Source organism: Rhineura floridana, chromosome 2 (assembly GCF_030035675.1).
Source record: "Rhineura floridana isolate rRhiFlo1 chromosome 2, rRhiFlo1.hap2, whole genome shotgun sequence".
In the NCBI taxonomy this organism is placed as follows: domain Eukaryota; kingdom Metazoa; phylum Chordata; class Lepidosauria; order Squamata; family Rhineuridae; genus Rhineura; species Rhineura floridana.
Window position 1 is genome coordinate 114,041,758 of NC_084481.1, and position 21,036 is coordinate 114,062,793.

General features: G+C 39.2%; 1 protein-coding gene across 1 annotated transcript in view; it reads right to left on the bottom strand.

Moving 5' to 3' along the window:
- Positions 1–571: 571 nt before the first annotated feature.
- The window catches only part of PTPRJ (protein tyrosine phosphatase receptor type J), a 149,801-nt gene continuing 129,336 nt past the window's right edge, over positions 572–21,036 (bottom strand). Inside the window, exons 13-25 of the mRNA XM_061610184.1 lie at positions 19,964–20,171; positions 19,746–19,861; positions 18,321–18,408; positions 16,909–16,950; positions 16,207–16,215; positions 15,481–15,568; positions 15,045–15,135; positions 14,035–14,108; positions 13,806–13,940; positions 8,626–8,745; positions 6,937–7,097; positions 6,108–6,243; positions 572–5,260 (exon numbers count right to left, since the gene is read on the bottom strand). Of these exons, the coding sequence (XP_061466168.1) occupies positions 5,102–5,260; positions 6,108–6,243; positions 6,937–7,097; positions 8,626–8,745; positions 13,806–13,940; positions 14,035–14,108; positions 15,045–15,135; positions 15,481–15,568; positions 16,207–16,215; positions 16,909–16,950; positions 18,321–18,408; positions 19,746–19,861; positions 19,964–20,171 (1,427 nt within the window). The 3' untranslated portion in view covers positions 572–5,101. The remainder of the gene's footprint in view (positions 5,261–6,107; positions 6,244–6,936; positions 7,098–8,625; positions 8,746–13,805; positions 13,941–14,034; positions 14,109–15,044; positions 15,136–15,480; positions 15,569–16,206; positions 16,216–16,908; positions 16,951–18,320; positions 18,409–19,745; positions 19,862–19,963; positions 20,172–21,036) is intronic.

Genomic DNA, 21,036 nt, shown 5'->3' on the forward strand with positions numbered 1-21,036 from the left:
GCACAGGAATGCTAGCGTTATACTGCTTCCGCTTGTCAGGGAACATCAACAACTGGTACCTTTGATTATCATTGGTGGCAAATTTAATATTGTGTCTGGTGACATTCTAACTCCTTTAAATTAGTCAGGTATATTGGACATTTGAGCTAAAAACTCAGCCTTTGTGTTTGGTTTCTAATATACCACACAATTCTAGAGGGTCTAAGGCCATACCTGGCAACAACTTCTATTCAGTAATCAAAGCACATAAAGGTGGTATTACGTTATTCTTAAGCAGAGAACCTAAAGCCAAAAAGCTGCCTCATTAATAAAAAATAACGTCAAATAAGAATGGCCCCTTCTTCAGTTTGCAAAAACATCCAACTTCCCATAGGAAAACATGTGGGTGTTTGTGCTCTTTCTCTCTCCCAAACACACACACATACATATATATATCACTGAGGATACAGATTTTCTAAAGACTAAGAACTTGGATTTAAGTATTTGAAACGGCCCTCAAATGAAATAAATGACAGGGAAGTTGATTAAATCACAGCAAATCACAGAAGAATAATACATACTGAAATGTATTATGTCAATGTTTTATTTAGTTACTTTTATGTCATTGTAAAGACAATCAAACCATTAAAATTAAGGACAGTATGTGACAAACATCTGTACAATGGATGAAACACTGAACATTGTACATCATTTGAACATCCAATTATAACAGCTATATCCGAAGCACAAAGAATATCCCTTCTTCATAATCATGCTTTGCATGGAAATAAAAACCCAGTTAGAAATATTGGCAAGCACCCAAAGGGAGATGCATGGGGATTTTGCTCGATGTTGTCATTACAGCAGTTCCCACTGCATAAGAGATTGGCTACTTTTTAAACTTAATGGTGGCTTATCTCCTTGACAGAGGGAACTACTGTGCATGAACAGTTCTCTCCTTTCTCTGAATCCTGACCTTTTGGTTATTACTTCCATTTTTAAGGCTAGAAAAGGATGATCTGAACATTCCCAGCAACGTAATTATGTACTCTGAATTGATAACTTAAAAGCCTAAATTGAAAGGAAAATTATACGACAGTGAGAAACTATTCCTATTCAAGCCAGTGTTGATAGATATCCTGCTGGATTGTCTCTGCACTGGCAAAAAAGACAGACCAAGACATTTTGGTATCTGAGAAAGATGAACCAATAGTGCCCCCATAATGGTAAAAATAATAAAACCAAATAAATGACAATTAGCTGCCCCAGATGAGCTACTTCACTCTATCTAAGAGTGCCCCAGCAAAACAAATGGTTAGGATTGGGCCAGCATATTATATCACAGACTGTTGTGTTATGTTTCTGTTACAGGCAGGTAATCAAGTGCAAATGTTTAGGGCTAGGTTTGTACAGCATGAACTAAAATAGTATTCCCCCCCCCTGACATTGCTTATGGGGATGATTTGCAATCAGTCCTGCAGTTAGGTAATTTTAGACTCTGGACTTAATGGTCCTACAGGGCTCCTCTCCTTTAGAGGGCAATATGTATTTGCTTCACTTATTTAAAAATGCAGTAATTGAGCCCCTGCTGCATTTGGGAGCCTTCCCGCTCATTATGCTGAGGGGGGCCTTGGACCTCTGCCCTAAAGTCCTGCCCTGACAGCACCGTTAATTGCAGCTAGTTATGAAGACCACACTAAATCTGGCCCAATCCTAGAAACTTGTATCCTGGCACAGTTGTCAGCCACTGAACTGACCTATCAGGGTCAAGTTGATAGCATCCATTAATATCATCATGTGGTATGGAGAGTGACCTACAAGGGATTAATTGGAAGGAAGTAGGGCAAGAATCTAAGCCAGGGTTGGGGAGACCTGTTGCCCTCCAGACATTGCTGAAATACAACTGTCATAATCCTTGGCTATTGGTCATGCTGGAAGGGGCTGTTGGGAGCTGCAGTTCAACATTTACTTTAGTAAGAAACAGACAAATTCTGGTAACTTTTCAGACACAACATTTCAGTTGTCTACACAGTGATAAGACAGGCACTTGGTAAAAAACCAATAAGCTAGTTTGTGGTCTGATACCCCACTTAAAGGGAGTTCACCAGTAAAATTTGCATGCTAATTGTACTTATCTCAAAGTGCAAAAGACTGCTAGCATCAATTATTGCATGATTAGGATCATTGCTTCTTATATTAGATAAATCTTGTGCAAAGCCTCTTCCTTGACAATGGTCTTATAAAGCAGACAAGAACCTAACTTAAATAAGATAGGGGTTTACTGGTTCTCATCAACCGGTACCACCAAAATAATGTAGGAGTTGACTTCTACTACATAATACAATTTAAATCTGTTGGGAGTCTTGGTGAATTATATGGAGAAAACCTCTGCATTGGAATGTGAAATGTATGAAGTAGATTTACTGAGCCCCCTCTTGCTTTTTATTTTTTTAAAGGAATGTATTCGGACCAACACACCAACATCCAAAGGGCATTCTATCTAGGGCATAGATAGATATAAAAAGCCACAAATCATAGACTTTGGTAGGGGCAGAATAGGATGGGGAACCATTTCCCCATTTTTGAGCTATCTATTTCCAAAAGGCAACTGATTTTTCCACACAGACTTTTAAATACTCCAGAACCATGGAGTACAGCTTACTATACCCTACAGCACCCTAGTCCTTTCAAGTATTTTGTCCACTCTGTACAAGCTCAATGCAATTAACAGGATTTTTGCACCAAAGAAGTTGAGAAGTGGAGCCCACAATACTAAAATATTTTACACATAGCTCTATAATACACTCAAAGATAATATCACTTTCTAATGCTGCCAGCGCATTGACTAATAATGACCCCCCCACTTCCCATACACATCCTTCATTAAGAATGCCTTCATAATTTTAACATCAGTGTACCAATACAATTAATTTAATGGAAAACCCTTCAATTTTCATTAATCGTATCCATTGCAACTGCAGCAGCATAATGCAAACAAATGAAAATCAGTAGAGCAATTATATATCTTTGATACAACAACATTAAAAATATATACCTCAGTTTTAACTGGCTAAAACATATTCTGCAGTTGGCAGAATCAGCAGATTTTTATACATTTATTTTTTATAGAATTATAGCAAAGTCAATGAACTTTCCCGATCACTCTGTTATAGTTCTTCAGTCTTCCACAAATTATACATGTAATAACATTAAACCACAGAACAAATAAGAAGAGACACTGAACCTGAGTAAAACTCTATGGAAATAGAGGCAATAATTCATTCAGCAAATCAAATATTGCACTTTTAAAGAATCCTTATCATGTACAAGAACATAAACATATCAATTACAATAGGGAGGGTTCTTTTCCCACTAACACCACATACTACAATGCTCACAGACATACAAAGACAACAAGTTAAAGCTCAGATACATAGCTCTCCCCTTCCTCAAATGGCACTACTAAGGGCCAGTCCTCAAGATCGATTGAGGAGACAGCTATCAAATGATAACCTTAACATTTGGATAAACTGCTAACTAGACAGTGGACACTCAGACTTACCAATGAGATAGCTCTAGCCACATGGAGATGCAGTTGCCTGTATTCTATTTGCACACACTGAAGCCAACATTACTACTGTCCTGAAACTGCTGTGAAACCTGAGGATGTGTGTAATAATGCTGGACTTACTAGAGACTGCACATAACTGCCTCTCCATGCAGTTCAATCCACTGTGTCAAGTTTTTATGTAGCCAGTGCATACAACAGCCCTGCTTCCACAACACATTTGTGGGTATTGTATTTGCACGATTAAAGGCTAGGCAAAATACATTCTGTTTTCAATATTTGTTTTGAAATTAGCATATTCCACAAGACAGAATTAATTGGGGGGATACTCATATTGAACATTCACTTTTTAAAACATGCTTGACACCCTTTTATTCCAGTGGCAGCTGCCACTTCACTTCTTCACCATTTTCCTTCACTTGGCCCTCACTGACCTCAGCCTTCTTTCTCCTCATAGACATTTAGTCTGTCCAGTTTAGTGATTCAACATGATTATGTTCACAGGAAGGACAGAAGTAGAATCATGACGTTAGACAAAATCATATGGGGCACCCAACCAAATCAGATTGAATGGCAGTGAGTGAAAATGAGGGTAAGGACAGTGAGGTCAAGGAAAAGGAGATTCAGCTGTAGCCAAGGGCACTAATGGCACTGAACACCATTGACAGAATCTGAATGTACTTCCAAAAAGTTTTAACATTGCAAGTGAGAAGCACTAATTTCAATACATGAAAATGAACACAGAACTAAAAAAAGTTTAAGCTAAACCATATAAGAAGGATCTTTCCATAACTTAATATAGTTTTATACAACCAAGGTATCACATGATTGCTGCTGTTCTCACATGATCTAGTGGATTACTTCTACAGTAAGGTCTTTGCAGACTAAAGTAAAATACGAAGAAAGGGTTGCCACTTCCATGAAGGAAGAATCAAAAAAGCTATTTCAAATAAGAATTGATATTAATCTTATTTAAAATGTTATATTTCAATTGAGAATTTCAGTACAAAAATAAAGGACTCTGATCATTTTGTCTTTAGCAAAACAGTTAGAAAAAAGGCACGCGTACATAATAACACAACATATTGGCTAAAGATGTTTGGGTTCCCTAATTAAATAAAATAAAAAGAATGAACAGTCACTGATACATAGGTTTTGATGGTTAAAGCAACCATTGTACACACTAACATTTCTGGAGAACAGAATCAGTGACCCACAAGCCTGGTTTTTATTTTTTTTTTTAAAAGTATCTGCGCCATTTATTATTTTTGAAGTTTAAAAAGAGATCTCACCATTTAATCAATGAATTCATTTCACCAATAATGTGATGCTTCTTCACCTTCTTCAAAGCAAATTCTTCTGTAAAATACAGTATATTTTCCCTTTAACACTATATAAAAACCACAATTCCTATTGGCATTTTAAAATGCGTGCATCTTCAAATCAGTTATAAAAAAGTGGAGAAAGGTCTCTATATAAAAGACATACAAAAACAGTGCATATTCCCTCTCTTGTGTAAGAGGCAGAAGTGGGAAGCTTGTCATTCCTTTGCAGTTATATATGGTAACCATTTGCCTTCCCAGTAGCTGGTGATGGTGTAAAGTTCTCATAGATCGCCATGGCATTTGTGTTTTGATAGATAAGGTCTCCTTTCTTCTCTTTCTGTGATTTAATAATGTCCAAAACACACTGGTTTAGGAAGACATACTGGTCCTAAGGGAGAAAAGTAATAATGAAGTACCTCGATTTCATATGAGACATCATTTTGAAGATGGTACAAACGGCTGAAGGCAACAATTGCAATGTATCTATGCATCTTATATTCAATATCTTAGGCTTCTTTAAAGCTATTTCATTATCTATATCTGTATCTATATCTGTTTTAAAACATCCATCTCTTCCTGCACAGATAGGAAGGGATTCCAATAAGAGCGAGGTGTACTACATCCCACACCATTTTGAAGCATGCAAATGCTCCTATAGGAAGGTAAAGGGACACGGCTCCAGTATACCCTATGATGATTTCTTCCTGCAATTACTAGAAGGGATCTATTGTTCTGCAAATTTCTAGACTTCAAGAATATAGAAAATGGGCATTTCATCGATAGAAATTGAAAAGTTAAAATTCTGAAGACCAAAAAGAATCTCCAGTGCATTCTACAACAAAGTGAATTCCTGTGACTTCTTGGAGGTGAGCTCATGCTTTGCTATCTCAATCATGGCCAAGTCTTTCAAAATGCTTTTTTCCCCATTCAAAAGAAATCAGCAGCAACATATCCCATCTTTAGAGCTTATGAGTGATAAGAATAGAAGCTGAAATAATTGTTCAAAGTTGACTGATCAGAAATTTATGTCCGATATCTACAGTAGCATCTGAACATTTTCAAAAGAAATCTTAATGAGCTGGAACAATTGTGAAAGTTGGTGAAAATATTATTTAATTATATCAAATATTATTATTTCATAATTATTTAATTATATCAATTATTATTATTAATTCATAATATATGTTTATTGTATGTTATTGATTTACATACTTAGAATAGCAATCTGTTTATACCTCTGTTTGCACCATTAAAGACCGATGCATTCGAAGATCATATACAACACCGTACACATCAACTGTGTTCTCCATCTCCATTTGATGGATCAAACGGTCAATTGCAATGAAAGTTCCTGTCCTTCCAACACCAGCACTGTAAGAAAAATAATGGCATACATATTGAACGGCTTCATGCATGTCTTCAGTTAAGCACTAAATCCTCACTTTTAGCCCAGTTTAAGGATCACTCAGCAGTTTAATTTTGTCTCCTCTGTGTAGGAAAAAATCTATTCTGTTGGTCATAAAAGTTAGTGTAGCACACCTTTTCCTCCACAAAAGTGACATGCAGGAAGGAAGAAATAATCTGTGAAGTGGGCCTAGGAGCTACCATAGTCACAGGAGGTGGACCCCATCACAGAAGTTATTTGTCTAAAGCAGGGATGAGGAACCTGTGGCCATCCAGATATTGTTGAACTCCCATTAGAAGCAGCCAGTAAGGCCAATAAGCAAGGACGATAGGAGTTGTAGTCCAGCAACATCTGGAGGTTATTCACCCTGTGACAAAAGGACCTGATCTCTGTCTGCCATTCTGCCTGGGCAAGGAATTCATGCCAGTTTTCCCCAATCTGTGGCGCGTCTGTAAAATGCAATTAAAAATCACGCAGCATCAAGCAGAGTGCATTACAATTGCTACAACAGGCAGGAAAAATTATTAAGTGGCCTGCCAAGGCTCTCAGCAATTTTCAAATTGCCTGTGGGGGGAAAGTCTGGGAACCACTGGTATAGATCACATTAAAATTTGGGTTTCTCTCCCTCGCCCTTCAAAAACATAAAATCATCTTTGTACCTGCAGTGTACTAAAGTAGGAGAAGTTGGTGGATTCTGCTTCATGTATTCCTGAACCATGTGCCTGAAGCTAATGAGGAGGTCAGTGGTTTCCGGAACACCATGATCCGGCCAGGCAGTGAAGTGGAACTGACGCACAGGATGACTTTCAGATGAATCACTCTTAGAAATGAAAATACATGAAGAGGAGGAATAAGGGTCAAGAAGCTTGATATTACAAATTATTTTATAATAAAATAATGCCCATTGCTGTTTCCTGGCTATTCGGTATAATTTTTAACAGGAATAGCTTTGGGAAAGTCATCACACGGGTTTTTATTGTGACTGCTCTTTAGCAGAGTTAGGTCCTGTAGTGCCTGGCACAGGAAACATTAACCACGATAATGGCTCAGCAGAATGGAAAAGGCAGGCAGATTGAGGGCTGGCCGGGGCTAGGTCCAAAGGCAGTTGCAGGACGAGAATAGGCAGTGACAAGTTGCTCAGGGTGAAGAGTCAGGGGAGGAAGAAACAAATGATTAAACTCACACAAAGTGCCAAATACATGTTGTTGTCATTTTTCTGTCCTCTGAGTGCTTGACCTAAGACTGGTTCAGTACATCTTCTGGAACTGCTGCAAGCTGAGTTTATTTGGCATAGTTTCTAACAGCGTGGATGAAACAGGCCAGTGAAATTTTTTGACTATTTTTTGACAAGTGAAAAGTTTGACTTTGACTGTTTTTTGCTAGGGATGGGGTAGATCATACCACTGAATCTGGGGACAGGGTGGATTGCGAGGAGCATTCTGGAGGTTGCAAATTGTGAAATGGGGACAATAAGGCCTCTAGGCCATTTTGCTCTTCTTGGCATAGATTGAGCCTGCCACACCCACCTCCCTGGATGACTCTGGGGAAATGGCAGGGGTTGCAGAGACGACCTCATCCACACAGGAGAGGAATGTTAAGTTTAGAAGCTTCTAGGTTCCACTTTGCTTCCAGGGATGAATGAGGAGACCTAGGGGCCTTGCTAATTTGAATATTATCAGTTTAGACATTAATTTCAGGGTCCCAGAAGATGTCCTCTTGCTTAATGCATTTTAAGGAATAGTTTTGAACTGGAGTGGAGTGGATTATGACCATCTCTAACATTCAGGTTTTAAAATATTTTTACTGTTGTGTTGTTTTATTGCTTGTTCCAAACCTGGATCAAGGCATAAATTGACCTTCAATAAATATATAAATACATAGTATAGAATTTAACACTAGGCAACAAATCACGCTGAAAAGGTAAATCGCATGTCTAATCCAGACTCCTTGTACCTGTGGAAAAATCTCTATTTAGTTTTTTCAAAATCAGAGTAATAAGGCCAGCTGGAGTTTCTAAGACCAATCATACCAGTGTCCCTCTCTCTCCAAGAAGAAATCACCATGGTGTGCATGTGGTTATACCCCTGGCACATCCCCTTTTTGGCCCTACCAATGTCGAAGCTCTAATGTAGCTGGGTGAGGAAACAAAAGGTTTCTGCAGCAGCAGAGAAGGTGGATTTGACATCAGAGCTCCTTGTCCACCACTAGCTCTCTCTCTCCAATGTCTGACAGGGAGATCTGATATATCCTATGGCTGGGGGACCCCATAGGATTGCAGCATTTGTATGCTCCATCATTCCAGAGCATATGCTACTCTCTCACGCATACACAGACCCTGGATAACTCACTTTTTCCATGGAGAAATCTCTTATAGTCCATTCTGGAAGGGCAATTTCTGAGGTCATGGCTACTGTTATGTCTCCATAGTGCTTCGATTGTTTGTTTGGCCAATATTCCTCGCATTTCGTCTAGAAGTACAAATTATAAAATCAAGTTATATTGTACAATAACACATGTGATGGGTTCACAAAGGAAAAAGGAATATATGAAAGGTAAGGGATGGGGACATTGGATCCAAGGAGAAAATGGCAAGCAAAACAGCTTGAGAAATATTCAGCGTTGTGGCCCCAAATATGAACACTACTAACACCATTCTTGATTTCTTTAAAAATAGACTTTTTGATGTGCCAAGAAGCTGAGAGAGAGAGACTTAAAGACAAATAGAAAGTGGTGCCCTCTCCCTAAATATTTGCACTGGTATACTGTAATGTTCTGCAATGCTCGCACTACCATATTTTCTGATCCAGGAGTTGCTTGAGACTCAAGGACTTTCAAGACAAGCTCTTTCAAAGGGGAAAGCCATCCGAATTTAGGAGGGCAGCAGGGTTACATATGCCAGCATGCTGGTGACTTTTTAAAATGCAAAATACTTCATAGTGCAGGACAGAAGCAAGCTGTGGTTTCCATGTATAGGGTGGTGCTTACTTATGCCAGTTTTAGAGAATCCGTGATGGGTGTCCTGGATTGGGCCACTGGATAGGGCCGTTAGGACCCCATTAGGTTGTGGGGATGGGACAGCTCTCCTATGATATCTCTGCAACCAACAGGAGCCCCCATTTAGAATGCTATCTTACATGGATTTTCAATCCTCTGGCTAAAGACAGTGAAACCTTTATGCCATGTGCAATACTGAACACCAAGTTAATATTACACACTAACAGTTAAGTGGCTGGCATACCATCATAAAACACTGATATAATGGATACACGCAACATGTCTTCTGATGGACTGTGATTGCTTGAAAAATATGGTTCTTAATTAGAACATTATTTCAGTTAACTTTGGCCATTACCAGATAGTCACAGAAAAGACTCTAACATGTCTAACATGTATAAAATGACAACATCTGAGCCTCAAGGAAGAAATATTTTTTTTAATTGGGCAACTGTTTTGTGGCTAGGAATGAGAAGAGTTTTATTTAATGCTAGATCAAAAAACCTGCCAGTTTAAGACTGGAATTAACTATAATAATAATAATAATAATAATAATTAATTTGTTTGTCGCCTATCTGGCAATTAGCCACTCTAGGCGACGTACATTAAAATGAGATAAAATACAACAATACAACAATATCAAATACAACAATACAACGATATCAAATGCAGTCATAATTAATAACAATAGATAAAAATACTGGACAGTCATCAATACATATAAAAGCACTTATATTAGCAGCATATGATAGATGGTAAAATCATAAATCATAAAGATTTACCCTTCCCAAGGACCTCAAAGGCCTGTTGGAAAAGCCACGTCTTCAGGGCCTTGCGGAATACCTCTAGGGAAGGAGCATGTCGAAGGTCACATGGGAGGGAGTTCCAGAGAGTGGGGGCCACCACAGAAAAGGCTCTCTCCCTAGTACCCACCAACCTAGCTGTTTTGGTTGGCGGGACTGCGAGAAGGCCTTGAGTGGCTGATCTAGTTGGGCGGCATAATTGGTGGCGGTGGAGGCGCTCTTTCAGGTAAGCTGGGCCGAAACCGTATAGGGTTTTAAAGGTTAATACCAACACCTTGAATCGGGCCCGGAAAATAACCGGCAGCCAGTGTAGATCAAATAATACTGGCGTGATGTGGTCTCGGCAGCGACTGTTGGTAAGTAAGCGCGCCGCTGCATTCTGTACAAGTTGTAATTTCCGGGTCGTTTTCAAGGGTAACCCCACATAGAGCGCATTACAGTAGTCCAATCAAGAGGTGACCAGGGCATGCACCACGAGTGGGAGCTGTTGAACAGGGAGGTAGGGTTGCAGCCTACGTATAAGGTGTAATTGATACCAAGCTGCCCGGCTCACAGCTGAAATCTGAGCCTCCATGGACAGCTTGGAATCAAGAACAACCCCGAGGCTGCGGACCTGGTCCTGTAGGGGCAACTTCACTCCATCAAACACCAGGTCAACATCTCCTAACCCTCCCTTGTCTCCCACAAGTAGTACCCCATGTTGGCTCAAGCTCCACAAAGCCCAGGCGTCTCCTCCAATGCAGTAAGGACAAGAGTGGTACTGCTACCAATGGCATGGGGCGTGGTGCATTTCACTGTGTTTCCTAGCATTACTGTGACTGCTAAGAGTGCCAATAATGATAAATGTCAAAGTCAGTTTTGACAATAATTCACCCATTTCATAGATTTTATGGAGGTAACACAACAACAAATGGATCATCTTGGCAGAGTGGAAGTGGTGAACATACGGATTTTGAGCAGAAGTGGTTTACTTAATGATTTATATTACAGTGTATTTGCAGGCAAGTGCTTTTTCCTGTCTGAAAAGGTATTCCCAGGAACTTATAAAAATATCACATTAGACAACTTGACTCACAACGTAACTCATAACACATCTTTGCTATTGTTAAGTGGTGTTGGGAGGGTACAATCTGAATGTACTGTTCTGGAAGAGGGTGCTTAATCCTTCCATTCAGCTTTTCAAGTGCAGCAACATACCACATGCCATTACTGCCCTCTCCAACTGGACACAGCTCTCCAACTTTTTAGACAGAGGCTTTTTCCAGCTATGCTTTCATAGATCCTTTTAATGCCAAAGACTGAACAAGGGATCTTCTGCATGCATGGAAAGCTAGTGATCTACTGTTAAGTTACGTGCTTCCCCAGGGCTTAATGCCTCTTAACAACTCACTCCTTATTCTGGCATTGTCAAACATCCCCCCCCATTCTACCTTTTCTCTCCACTCCCCGTGAGCCTTGTCTTTTAGTTTGAAATGCTAAGAGCAGTACAAGGCCTGTGTCTTATTTTAATTGTATGTATCACTCACCACCAGCATTACGTATTGTAAAATTTGTAAAATTTTATTTCAGTCACAGACCAGTACATAGACATCATAAATAAATCAAAACCGCATAAAATACTTAAAATCAGGGTTGAATAAAAGATTACAATCGGTGCAGACTTCCTATATGAAATTATTTATCACTGATTTCCGGCACACAATGGCAGCTGCACAGAAACTAGCCACTCTTGCTGTAACCAGTGAATTCATGTCTGCCAATAAATGCTTTAGGTAAAATTCAAAGGATTTATCCGGAATGCATTGTAAAATTGGAGTGACAAAATAATAACGAAGATCCCTATAAAAAGTACAATACAATAAAACACAACCCACAGTTTCCATTTCTCCCATTCCACATGGGCAGACCCGTTCAGGGTGAGGTACCTTTCTACACTTCCCTCCAGGAGGGCAGATGGCAGAACACTGAACTTAGCTGCTGCGAAAGCTCTTCTGTATTTAGGGTTATTCAGGTTTGTCAAGTAATGCATGGACACCAATGCTCTCCTGTTGTCCCTGAATTCGGGGTGTCTGACAGCAAGACTCAAATGATTTTGTAATTCTGTATCCCAAATTCATTGTTGGATAATCGTTTTTGCTTTTACATATCCAAGAGCAAGAAGAGCACAGGGAGTAAATCCCAGATTTTGCCATTTCTCAAACAGGGAGCTTTTCCATCTTGACTGGTATGTGTCAATTAATGTCAGTGGGGCCAAGCCCACAGGAGAAAAAATCAGCTTCAACCAATAGTGAAGCCTGAGAATCCATGTGCGGACTTTGATAGAAATCAGCCCTGCTTCTAAATGAAGCAACACGCTGGGCACACAGCTTGGCACTCCAAGCGCAGCTCTCAGAAACTTAGTCTGTGTGACTTCAAAGGGGCAAAATTATCATATGCACATAACTGGGTGCCATTTAGCATCTCTGATATAGCCTTCGCTATGAATACCTGAAAGGCTGAAGGAGCATATTGGCCCCTCTTTGTGTAGAAAAAACAAAGCAGAGCTTTCACACTCCTCTGAGCATTCCCAGTAGCATTTTTTAATTGTGCTCTCCAGGAACCTGATGCATCAAAGGTTACAGCCAGATAAGTGTAAAATGTAACCTGTTCAATAAGATGGTTGTTAATCTGCCATTTATCCTTTGACCTCTTCCTGTGGAAGACCTTGGACTTAATGTAATTAATTGCCAGATATTCCTTATTGCAATAAGAGTCCAGAGCTTTTAGAAGGTGTCTTGGACCTATACTTGTCAGGGAAAGAAGCACCGCATCATCAGCAGACAGGAGAATTGACAAGGATCTATTTGCCAATCTTGGTGGATGGGAGTTGACTTCCTCTAAGTTTTTAACTAAGGAGTTGATGTATAAATTAAATAAAGTGGGGGGCAAGTATATACCCTTGCTTAACTCCATTAAAAGTTGGAATAGAATCAGATAACTGGCCAGCAAGATTGCAACTAATCCGCAGACAACTATTTTCATATAGTTTGTGAATAAGTGTTAACAAGCATCTATCAATGTTGGTATCCTCAAATTTTTCCCATAGTCTATCCCTCTGAATTAAATCGAAAGCTGATTTGAAATCAAAATGTACAGACTTTCAATAACTGTGAAATTTGGAGACCTGTTTCATACCTGAACCACAGTTTAGCACTATGTGCGTGAGCGACAACAAACTTAAGTGAAGACTCACACTTATGCACTTCCTTCTCCGCTGTCCTCTGGGAGAAAGACTTCGCTAGAGTTGATGTCCAGTTTCACAGAATCCCAACTTAGTATTATGTTGGAACCAGGAGCCATGGTTTGAAACAAATTCTGCTTAATTAAATAAGCCAGTATCATGACTTGTGGTTTGAAATTGGTTTGTTTAGATACTACAAGCGCTGGTTTGTATAAAATAAGCCAAGATTTTTTGGAAGTGCAACTAAACACTAGCAAAGTTCTTCTCCTGGCCACATGGGAGAAGGATAAAGGGAAGGGAAGGATGGGAGCCTGACATTTCACCCCAGTTTGTGCTAGCTCATGCATGTGGCATGAAATGGGCAAACCAGCCCACTTTTTGTGTAAAAAGTGGGATATAAACAAATACATAAATATATTGAAAAATTCTAAAACTACTGTACAGTTTGTGGTAGAGTTGTGCTACACTACAACCTTTTGTAGCATGTTTGAGAACTTCAACAAAAACTTACCCTGCCTTGTTCAATGCATTTAGTTAGCATAACAACTGCATAAATTTTCTTCTCCCAGATCATGCGCCAAAAGTCTTGCACAGTGTTGGGCAAAGGGCCTTGTGCAGCAATGAACTCTTTCTTGGAGTTGTACGCCTGCAATTAAAGTATGGTCTGAATACCACTTTTCTTATTTACAGATCTTTCATTAAACACACAATGGATTTTTTAATAGGCCAGGGACACTTACGGGCATATAGTTTGCATTAATGTAATCAGTGGTTGGATGGTTTTGGATTGAAAGTTTAACACGAGAAATATCATCTGAAAAGGAAAGAAAAATGGGATGTGTCAAGATCTTTTCCTTTTTTTTTACAGCACATCCATTGGAAAAGACAATATACCAGATGAAGGAATATAGGTAATACTATAGTCAGGGATTAAAAGTAGCCCTAAGGGGCAATCCTAACTTTCTTATCTTTGCTGCTGGAGAAGGGTTAGGATGCAGTGGATGGGTCTGCCTGCTAGCCTCTCTATCTAGGGTGGCTCTGCCACTGCAAAGGCCCCCACTACGGTCAGGAAAAGCTTGTCAGATTGAACACTATTGCTGGCAGTATTCTCACTAGTCTCCAACTAGTCCAACTAATATTCTGCATAACTAAATCAAGAATATAAGCATACAGAGTGGATTAATGTAGGAATTAATCATATTCATTTATTCAGAGTACCTATACCCCACTTTTGAACAAGAGCCCACAAGAAGCTACAAAACCAACCCATATTAAAAACACAGGCTTGCATCCCAAAATGCTCTTCCATGAGCAAAAGGACATTCTGCTCAGACAAGGTGCCCCCACTTTCTAATATCTAACAGCTCACCCTCCTCCTGGAATCCTGGTACCCCAATGCAATGCCATTCCAGAGGGTACCCAACCCTCAAGAGTAGCTTCTGAGGGGGCTGCAGTGGGAACAAGGAAATTACTGTTGCACAAGCAGAATTCCTCTCACATTTCTTAGGATCCAAGTCTTAATAGATCACATTCAAATAAAAACTACAAGAGATAAAACAGAGCAGATAAAATAGAGCAGCAAGATAAAAAAAATCTCTATTCCAAATTCTGGGTAAGGTCAGTCAACAGCAAGAATCGTGGTTCACTAAAATGTGCTCCCCTTAGGAGAAGGCAGCCTAGCATAGTGTTAGGGCTAAGTAAGTTTTAAATAGTAGTAGGCTGAAGATAAAAACAGGGTTAAGGAACTTACATGGCAAGACATTGTTATATCTATTTTTTCCTTTGTTCTCTGGTAGTTCAGCTGCAAATTTGGGCTGATTTACACCAACTTGCCTGAGATCCTACAATAAAAACAGAAGGAATTTAGCATTATTTTACCCCACGGCATGCAAACACTTCTTCAACACTTGGACCAGACTTTGAGGGAAGGTAATTCCTAATTTTTAAGTCTGCTTATTGTTTTCCATTGCGCATTCTCGGTTAATGGAATTCATCTCAAAACGTAAGAATTTTGCAAACTGCAGGGACTTCAGCCCAATTTACATCTTCATTTTACAACTGTGTAGTGAAGGTGGGATGTTCGCAACACTGTGCAGGGGGCAGCATGTATATAAAAGTGCTCCTATATGGAAGAACTCAAAAATTGCTACAACAAAGGAAAAGGTAAGAACATTTTAAATGCATACCTCATACTCTTCTGCAAACCCACAGTTTGAGTCAGCTTTTTGTTTCTTAAAGTAAGACTCATAGTTTTCAACTTTAACTAACTTTGATCTGCAAGAAAGAAAAACAGCCATGTTGTAGTATTCAGTGTTATCAGCTACACACTTCTTTTGATTAAAGCTCAAAAAGTGTTGTGGCATCTTAGAGACTGTTTATTTCAGGAGTAGCTGACAGGAAGGGGTAGCAATGTGCATCTGGCCTTCTGACAGCGGCATCACTGCTGCTTACCAGAAAGGAGAGGGAGAGAAGTGGGGGTGGTGGTGTCGGTGTTGTGCAGGTGCACCAGCAGAGCCAATCTGGCCCTCCTTCCAGTATGCCCACACAGAGCCAGTCTTGGCACTGCCTCCCCCCTCTCCTTTCTCTGTAAGTGAGAGAAAAGTAGGAAAGTTGTGAGCTACCACCACCCTTCCCTGGTAACTGTTCCTGACTTATTTGTGCCACGAACAACAGTCAGACATGTACACCAGGGTACGCTGGAGTACAACAAGGTGAGAATTAGAGACAAATTTATATTTTCTTAGCTGAAGTATTGAACATGTAGAATACACAAGATAACATGTTTGCTCAAGAAATAAACTTTAAACGTTTTGTGAGAAACTAAACAAAAATAAAACCACCAAATGCGACTATACACTAATTCTATCACTACATTTATTATTTATCTATAGTTTAGTAAATTATTTCCTTACTTTTTAGGTCTGAAGAGGAACATGGAAAGGAAAAGAAAAAAATTGTACACATTAGTTACAGTCTGTTTTAACTGAGCAGAGGAATTTTTAAACATATGGCTGTACTGTATTGCATAAACCTCAGATTTCCTGCTCTGATACCGGTATGCTCAATAACGTTTTGGAGCAAAAGCATAGCTTTAAAAATTTATCTTCTGCATAGTTTAAGCGGTGTTTCTGCCATTACCAATTATTTATTTTCATCCATTTCTCTTTGATCCTCAGATAAATTGTTTCATCATGGATATTTTTAAAAAACAGTTACTATAAGCCACCCCCTCCCATTAACATTCTCTCGCTTTACATTTTGAGAAGTACATAAACTAGACTGGATTTAATATTGGTGAAGGAGGACACCCACACCCCTACCCACCAAGGAAGGAAGGATGTATTGGATGCCTCTGAATGTCTTTCAGTATCTTTGCACTGGTATCTTGACACATTATTGCATCAATTAACCATAGTAGAGGAGACTTTAATTTTTTTTAAAAAAAATAGGTTATTAGGCCCTTAATTACCCTGAACATTTTTAAACCACTAAAGGTATTATGGAATTTATACTACTCCCCCCCCCATTTTTTAAAAAAGGATAGGCAAAGATAGAAGTTATTTCTGATTGATTCCTCAGTACTTGCTAAAGAGACATAGTAATATTAAACTCACTCAATTGGAGAAAATGGCACATCAGTATTTTTTCCATCTTTCCTGTAGAAGTGGAGATTTTGAAAAGGATTAGTTGGTTTTTCACTCTTTGAACATTTGTACCATACCAACCAAAACACAAAGCGTTCCACAACTGCTAGTCTGGCTAATATGCCCACATCAAGTCACAAATTACGCTTCCAAATAAGCAGCCAATGTAGAGGTGGCAAGTACCAATGTCCACATAGTCCAACCCAGTAGTGGTCGGTGGAGCAGGGTTGGGTGTGGGTGGAGATGTGCTGCTTACTTGGCTTCCCAATGCCAGGGTTTCTGTCAATTACCAAGAGGATGACGGGCAAGGCAGAGGAGAGGTTGGCACAAAGCAGGAAGAAAGGGCCATGTACCCAGCAGCCCCTGCCTCCCGATAAACCCACTCGTTACAGACTAGACAATAGGCCACGAAGAACAGGGTCTGCAGAGCAGGAGATTCAGACCTTTCAAGGGAAAAAGCCAGCCAAGCTACATGTGAAGGGCAAAAAGAAAGAAAGAAAGAAAGAAAGAAAGAAAGAAAGAAAGAAAGAAAGAAAGAAAGAAAGAAAGAAAGAAAGAAAGAAAGAAAGGAAGAAAGAAAGAAAGAAAACCACCACCCAGGATCACTGCAGGCCTATCTAAACCCTATCAAGTGACAGTTGGGGAGAATTTTGTGTATTGTTTCTCCATCACTATTGACTTTCAACATTTGAAAACATTTGATGGCTGAAGGGGGCTGTTCCTGGCAACCTGAAGATCATTGATGAAATTTTAACTGTAGTTGTGTTTTAAAATGCTTTTCACTGTTTTGAAATGCTTTTCTTTTTCTTGTTAAATTGTTTTATTGATATGTTTGCCACCTTCCTCGGTTCCTTCGGGAGGAAGGGTGAGATATAAATCAAATCAATTAACTATAAGCAGTAGTATTAGGTACAATAAGAAGTATCTGTTTTCTATGCATGGTGTTACACCTTGTTAATAAAAATTACGGCCTTATGAGCTTCCTAAGCCAGCCACCCTGTAGAATAGTGTTTTATTTTCAGATCATCATGGCATCATGTTTTTGTATAAAGAGTTCCTAACCTCAGTGAATCCAGAAAATTTATCTATGGGCACATCTATACTACACAGGCCTAAATGAAAGCAGGCCTAAATTGGGTAAATGGTCCTTGCTTCTTCCAAGATATTTAGTAATTCCAGTTTTGCAAAAGGGCAGATAATTCCTTTATTAGCACTAGTACTACAATTCATGGTGCTCTCTGGTTTGGAAGCCATGGTAATTAAACAGACTTGGAAATGATTTGAATGTTTACTACATACGTATACAAGCATTCCAAATATGTGAAAGGGAAGCAGCAGAGAACATTAGACACAGGGACATCTTTGTAAAGTAGCTAATATACCTCCTCTTTTTCCAGAAGATGAAAAGCACTGTAGCAGCAATAACAGCAGCACCGAGAATGCATCCAACAACAGCTCCTATGATGACACCTTGAAAAGAAACAAACAATTGTAGCTTCTCTATAAAAAGTCATAATAACAAGACTAACAAATAACCACAAAACCGTTATTACAACATCACTAGTTTTGCTTCTCTAGTTAGCAAGAGTTCATAGTCTATTCAGCACGGCGATTTCATTGGGTTGTTCATGTTAAATATTGGATAAAAATTCAGTGGAATGTTTGAATCTCCTATTATCTAAACATGCAAAAATGGACACATATTGCTAGATGAATTCTCAGAAACACAAATGAGAAGGATCATTCAGTGGCATCTGAGTGGACCAGAGTTTAGGCCTCATCTCTGTCATAGAGCTGATCTGGTTTGCATTACATGTAAGCCAAGTTGTGTTTTTAAATTCTTTTTACATTTTTTAAAATTGTGTTTTTAAATTGTTTTTTGTATTTTAAAATTTGTATATTTGTTTTTAATATTTTTAATTGCTGTAAACCGCCCAGAGAGCTTTGGCTATGGGGCGATATATAAATGTAATAAATAAATAAATAAGACTGTGCAAACATGCAGGCTCCTGGAGTGGAGCTCACAGCTGCTTTCCTCCTCTCCAGTACTTTTAATTACCATGCCATGCTAAACTAAGCCAAGGCTTGGCTTAATGTGTCATTCAAACCAGGACTTATAGCTAAGCTCTCTCCTTACTAATCATGAGCAGGAAATGGGAAAATCTCCACACTATCAACTGGAGCTTCTACAGAGCACAGTTGCCTCAACAACAGGCCAGAAAGTGGATAAAAATACAAGTCCAAACAACTCCCAAAAGTCACTACTAGGACCTTATGTCCCATCCTATGAGTGGCCCACATAGCACATTTTATTTATTTAATTAAGCTTATATACCGCCTGACTAGCAACAGCTCTCTGGGCGGTGAACATTAAAAATACAATAAAAGATAACACAATATAATATAACACAATACAAAACTGTACAAAAAACTGTACAGTCTAAAATCAGGTTATAATAGTTTAAAATTAAAAAGAATTAAAATGCCTCAGAGAAGAGAAAGGTTTTAACTTGGCGCCGAAAAGATGATAGTGTCGGCGCCAAGCGCACCTCCTCAGGGAGACTATTCCATAGTTCGGGGGCCACCACTGAGAAGGCCCTAGATCTTGTCACCACCCTCCGGGCTTCCCTATGGGTCAGAACCCGGAGGAGGGCCTTCGTAGTAGACCGTAGTGTACGGGCCGGTTCATATCGGGAGAGTAGACCTGCTTGCCTGTGTGCTTTCTTTTCAAAGTTAAACGGTACTTTTGATCAGAAGGTTAGAAGGAGAACAGAATTCTGTTCACGAGAAGAACCTAATTATTGTACCTGGATCCTGAGGTAAGTCAACAGGCCCTGAAATGGGTGACAATGAGACATAACTCTTCTCTGCACTGATGGTCTCATTCAAATATGCAATACGAGTAAATCCAGCAACACATGCTCTAGTGAAAGGCAGGGGAGAAAGAAAACAGGGTTTGAAATCAGAATTTGATGAAAACATGTATACTGCTCATTTAGCATGTTTTAAAACATAATAAAAATACCTGTATGAACCAAGAGGGTATAACTTCCCATTGAGATAACCATGTGTTCTGGATCCATCTCCTACTTCAATATCATACTGCTGGCTGTTGGGAGAGGAAGATGAACGTTTTTGCTCAGATTCGACAACTGCAACATAAGCATTTGTTTTCTTATTGATGAAATCATCATATGTATACTTCAGGTCTTCATTGGTGATATCATGAACATCTATAGGAAAAAAATGAGAATACATCATAATGTAATTTTTAAGCAAATGTAACATGATAAGTCACTAATGGCTTCAGAGTACATTAATGGTAAAATATTCACCAGCTACTACTTCAACAATATGCAATACTTAGTGAATCGAAAACAAAATACGGAGTGTGAAATGGGTACTGTTCTCTTAATTCTCCTTATTTATATTAGCTTCCTTGAAAAGTTTGCTGATAGTTATAAGCATCATTTCAATATATGTACAAAATTTCAAGCCACACTTTTCTGAACACCAACAGCGCAAGCAAATTTCAAAAGATGGATTTGCTCATCGCATCTTAGATGCATACAAAATACTCCCAAAAATTCAGCAGTGTTTTCATCCAGTGTCCAGAGCTGTTTGAAAAAAAGCAAAACAAAGCAGAGCTGAAATTAGACACAGTGCCCTTTAGTTGTCAAAGTCCTTTAGACCAAAAAAAAGCACAATCGATCAGGTTTTCACACTATATCATTTCATGAAGAAAACAAGATCTAAAGCTCACCCCTCTTTATATCTAGCTTTTGTTGACTTTAGCGCGGCTTTCGACTCAGTGGACAGGGGGCTTTTATGGCAAAAACTGGCCAATTCAAACATAGATAAAAGACTGTACTGGCTGATTAGGGCTCTCTACCAATCCAACGTAGCCCAGGTACGCCAAAGCAACACGGGCTCCTTGTCAACTAAAATCCCAGTCCTCAGGGGGGTTAAACAAGGCTGCCTATATTGGCTCCTTTCTTATTCACTTTATTAATGATCTTGTTGAAGCACTTACATCACCAGCCTTTCTCCCCCCCTCTATTGGAGACAAAAAGATCAGTACCCTCTTATATGCTGACG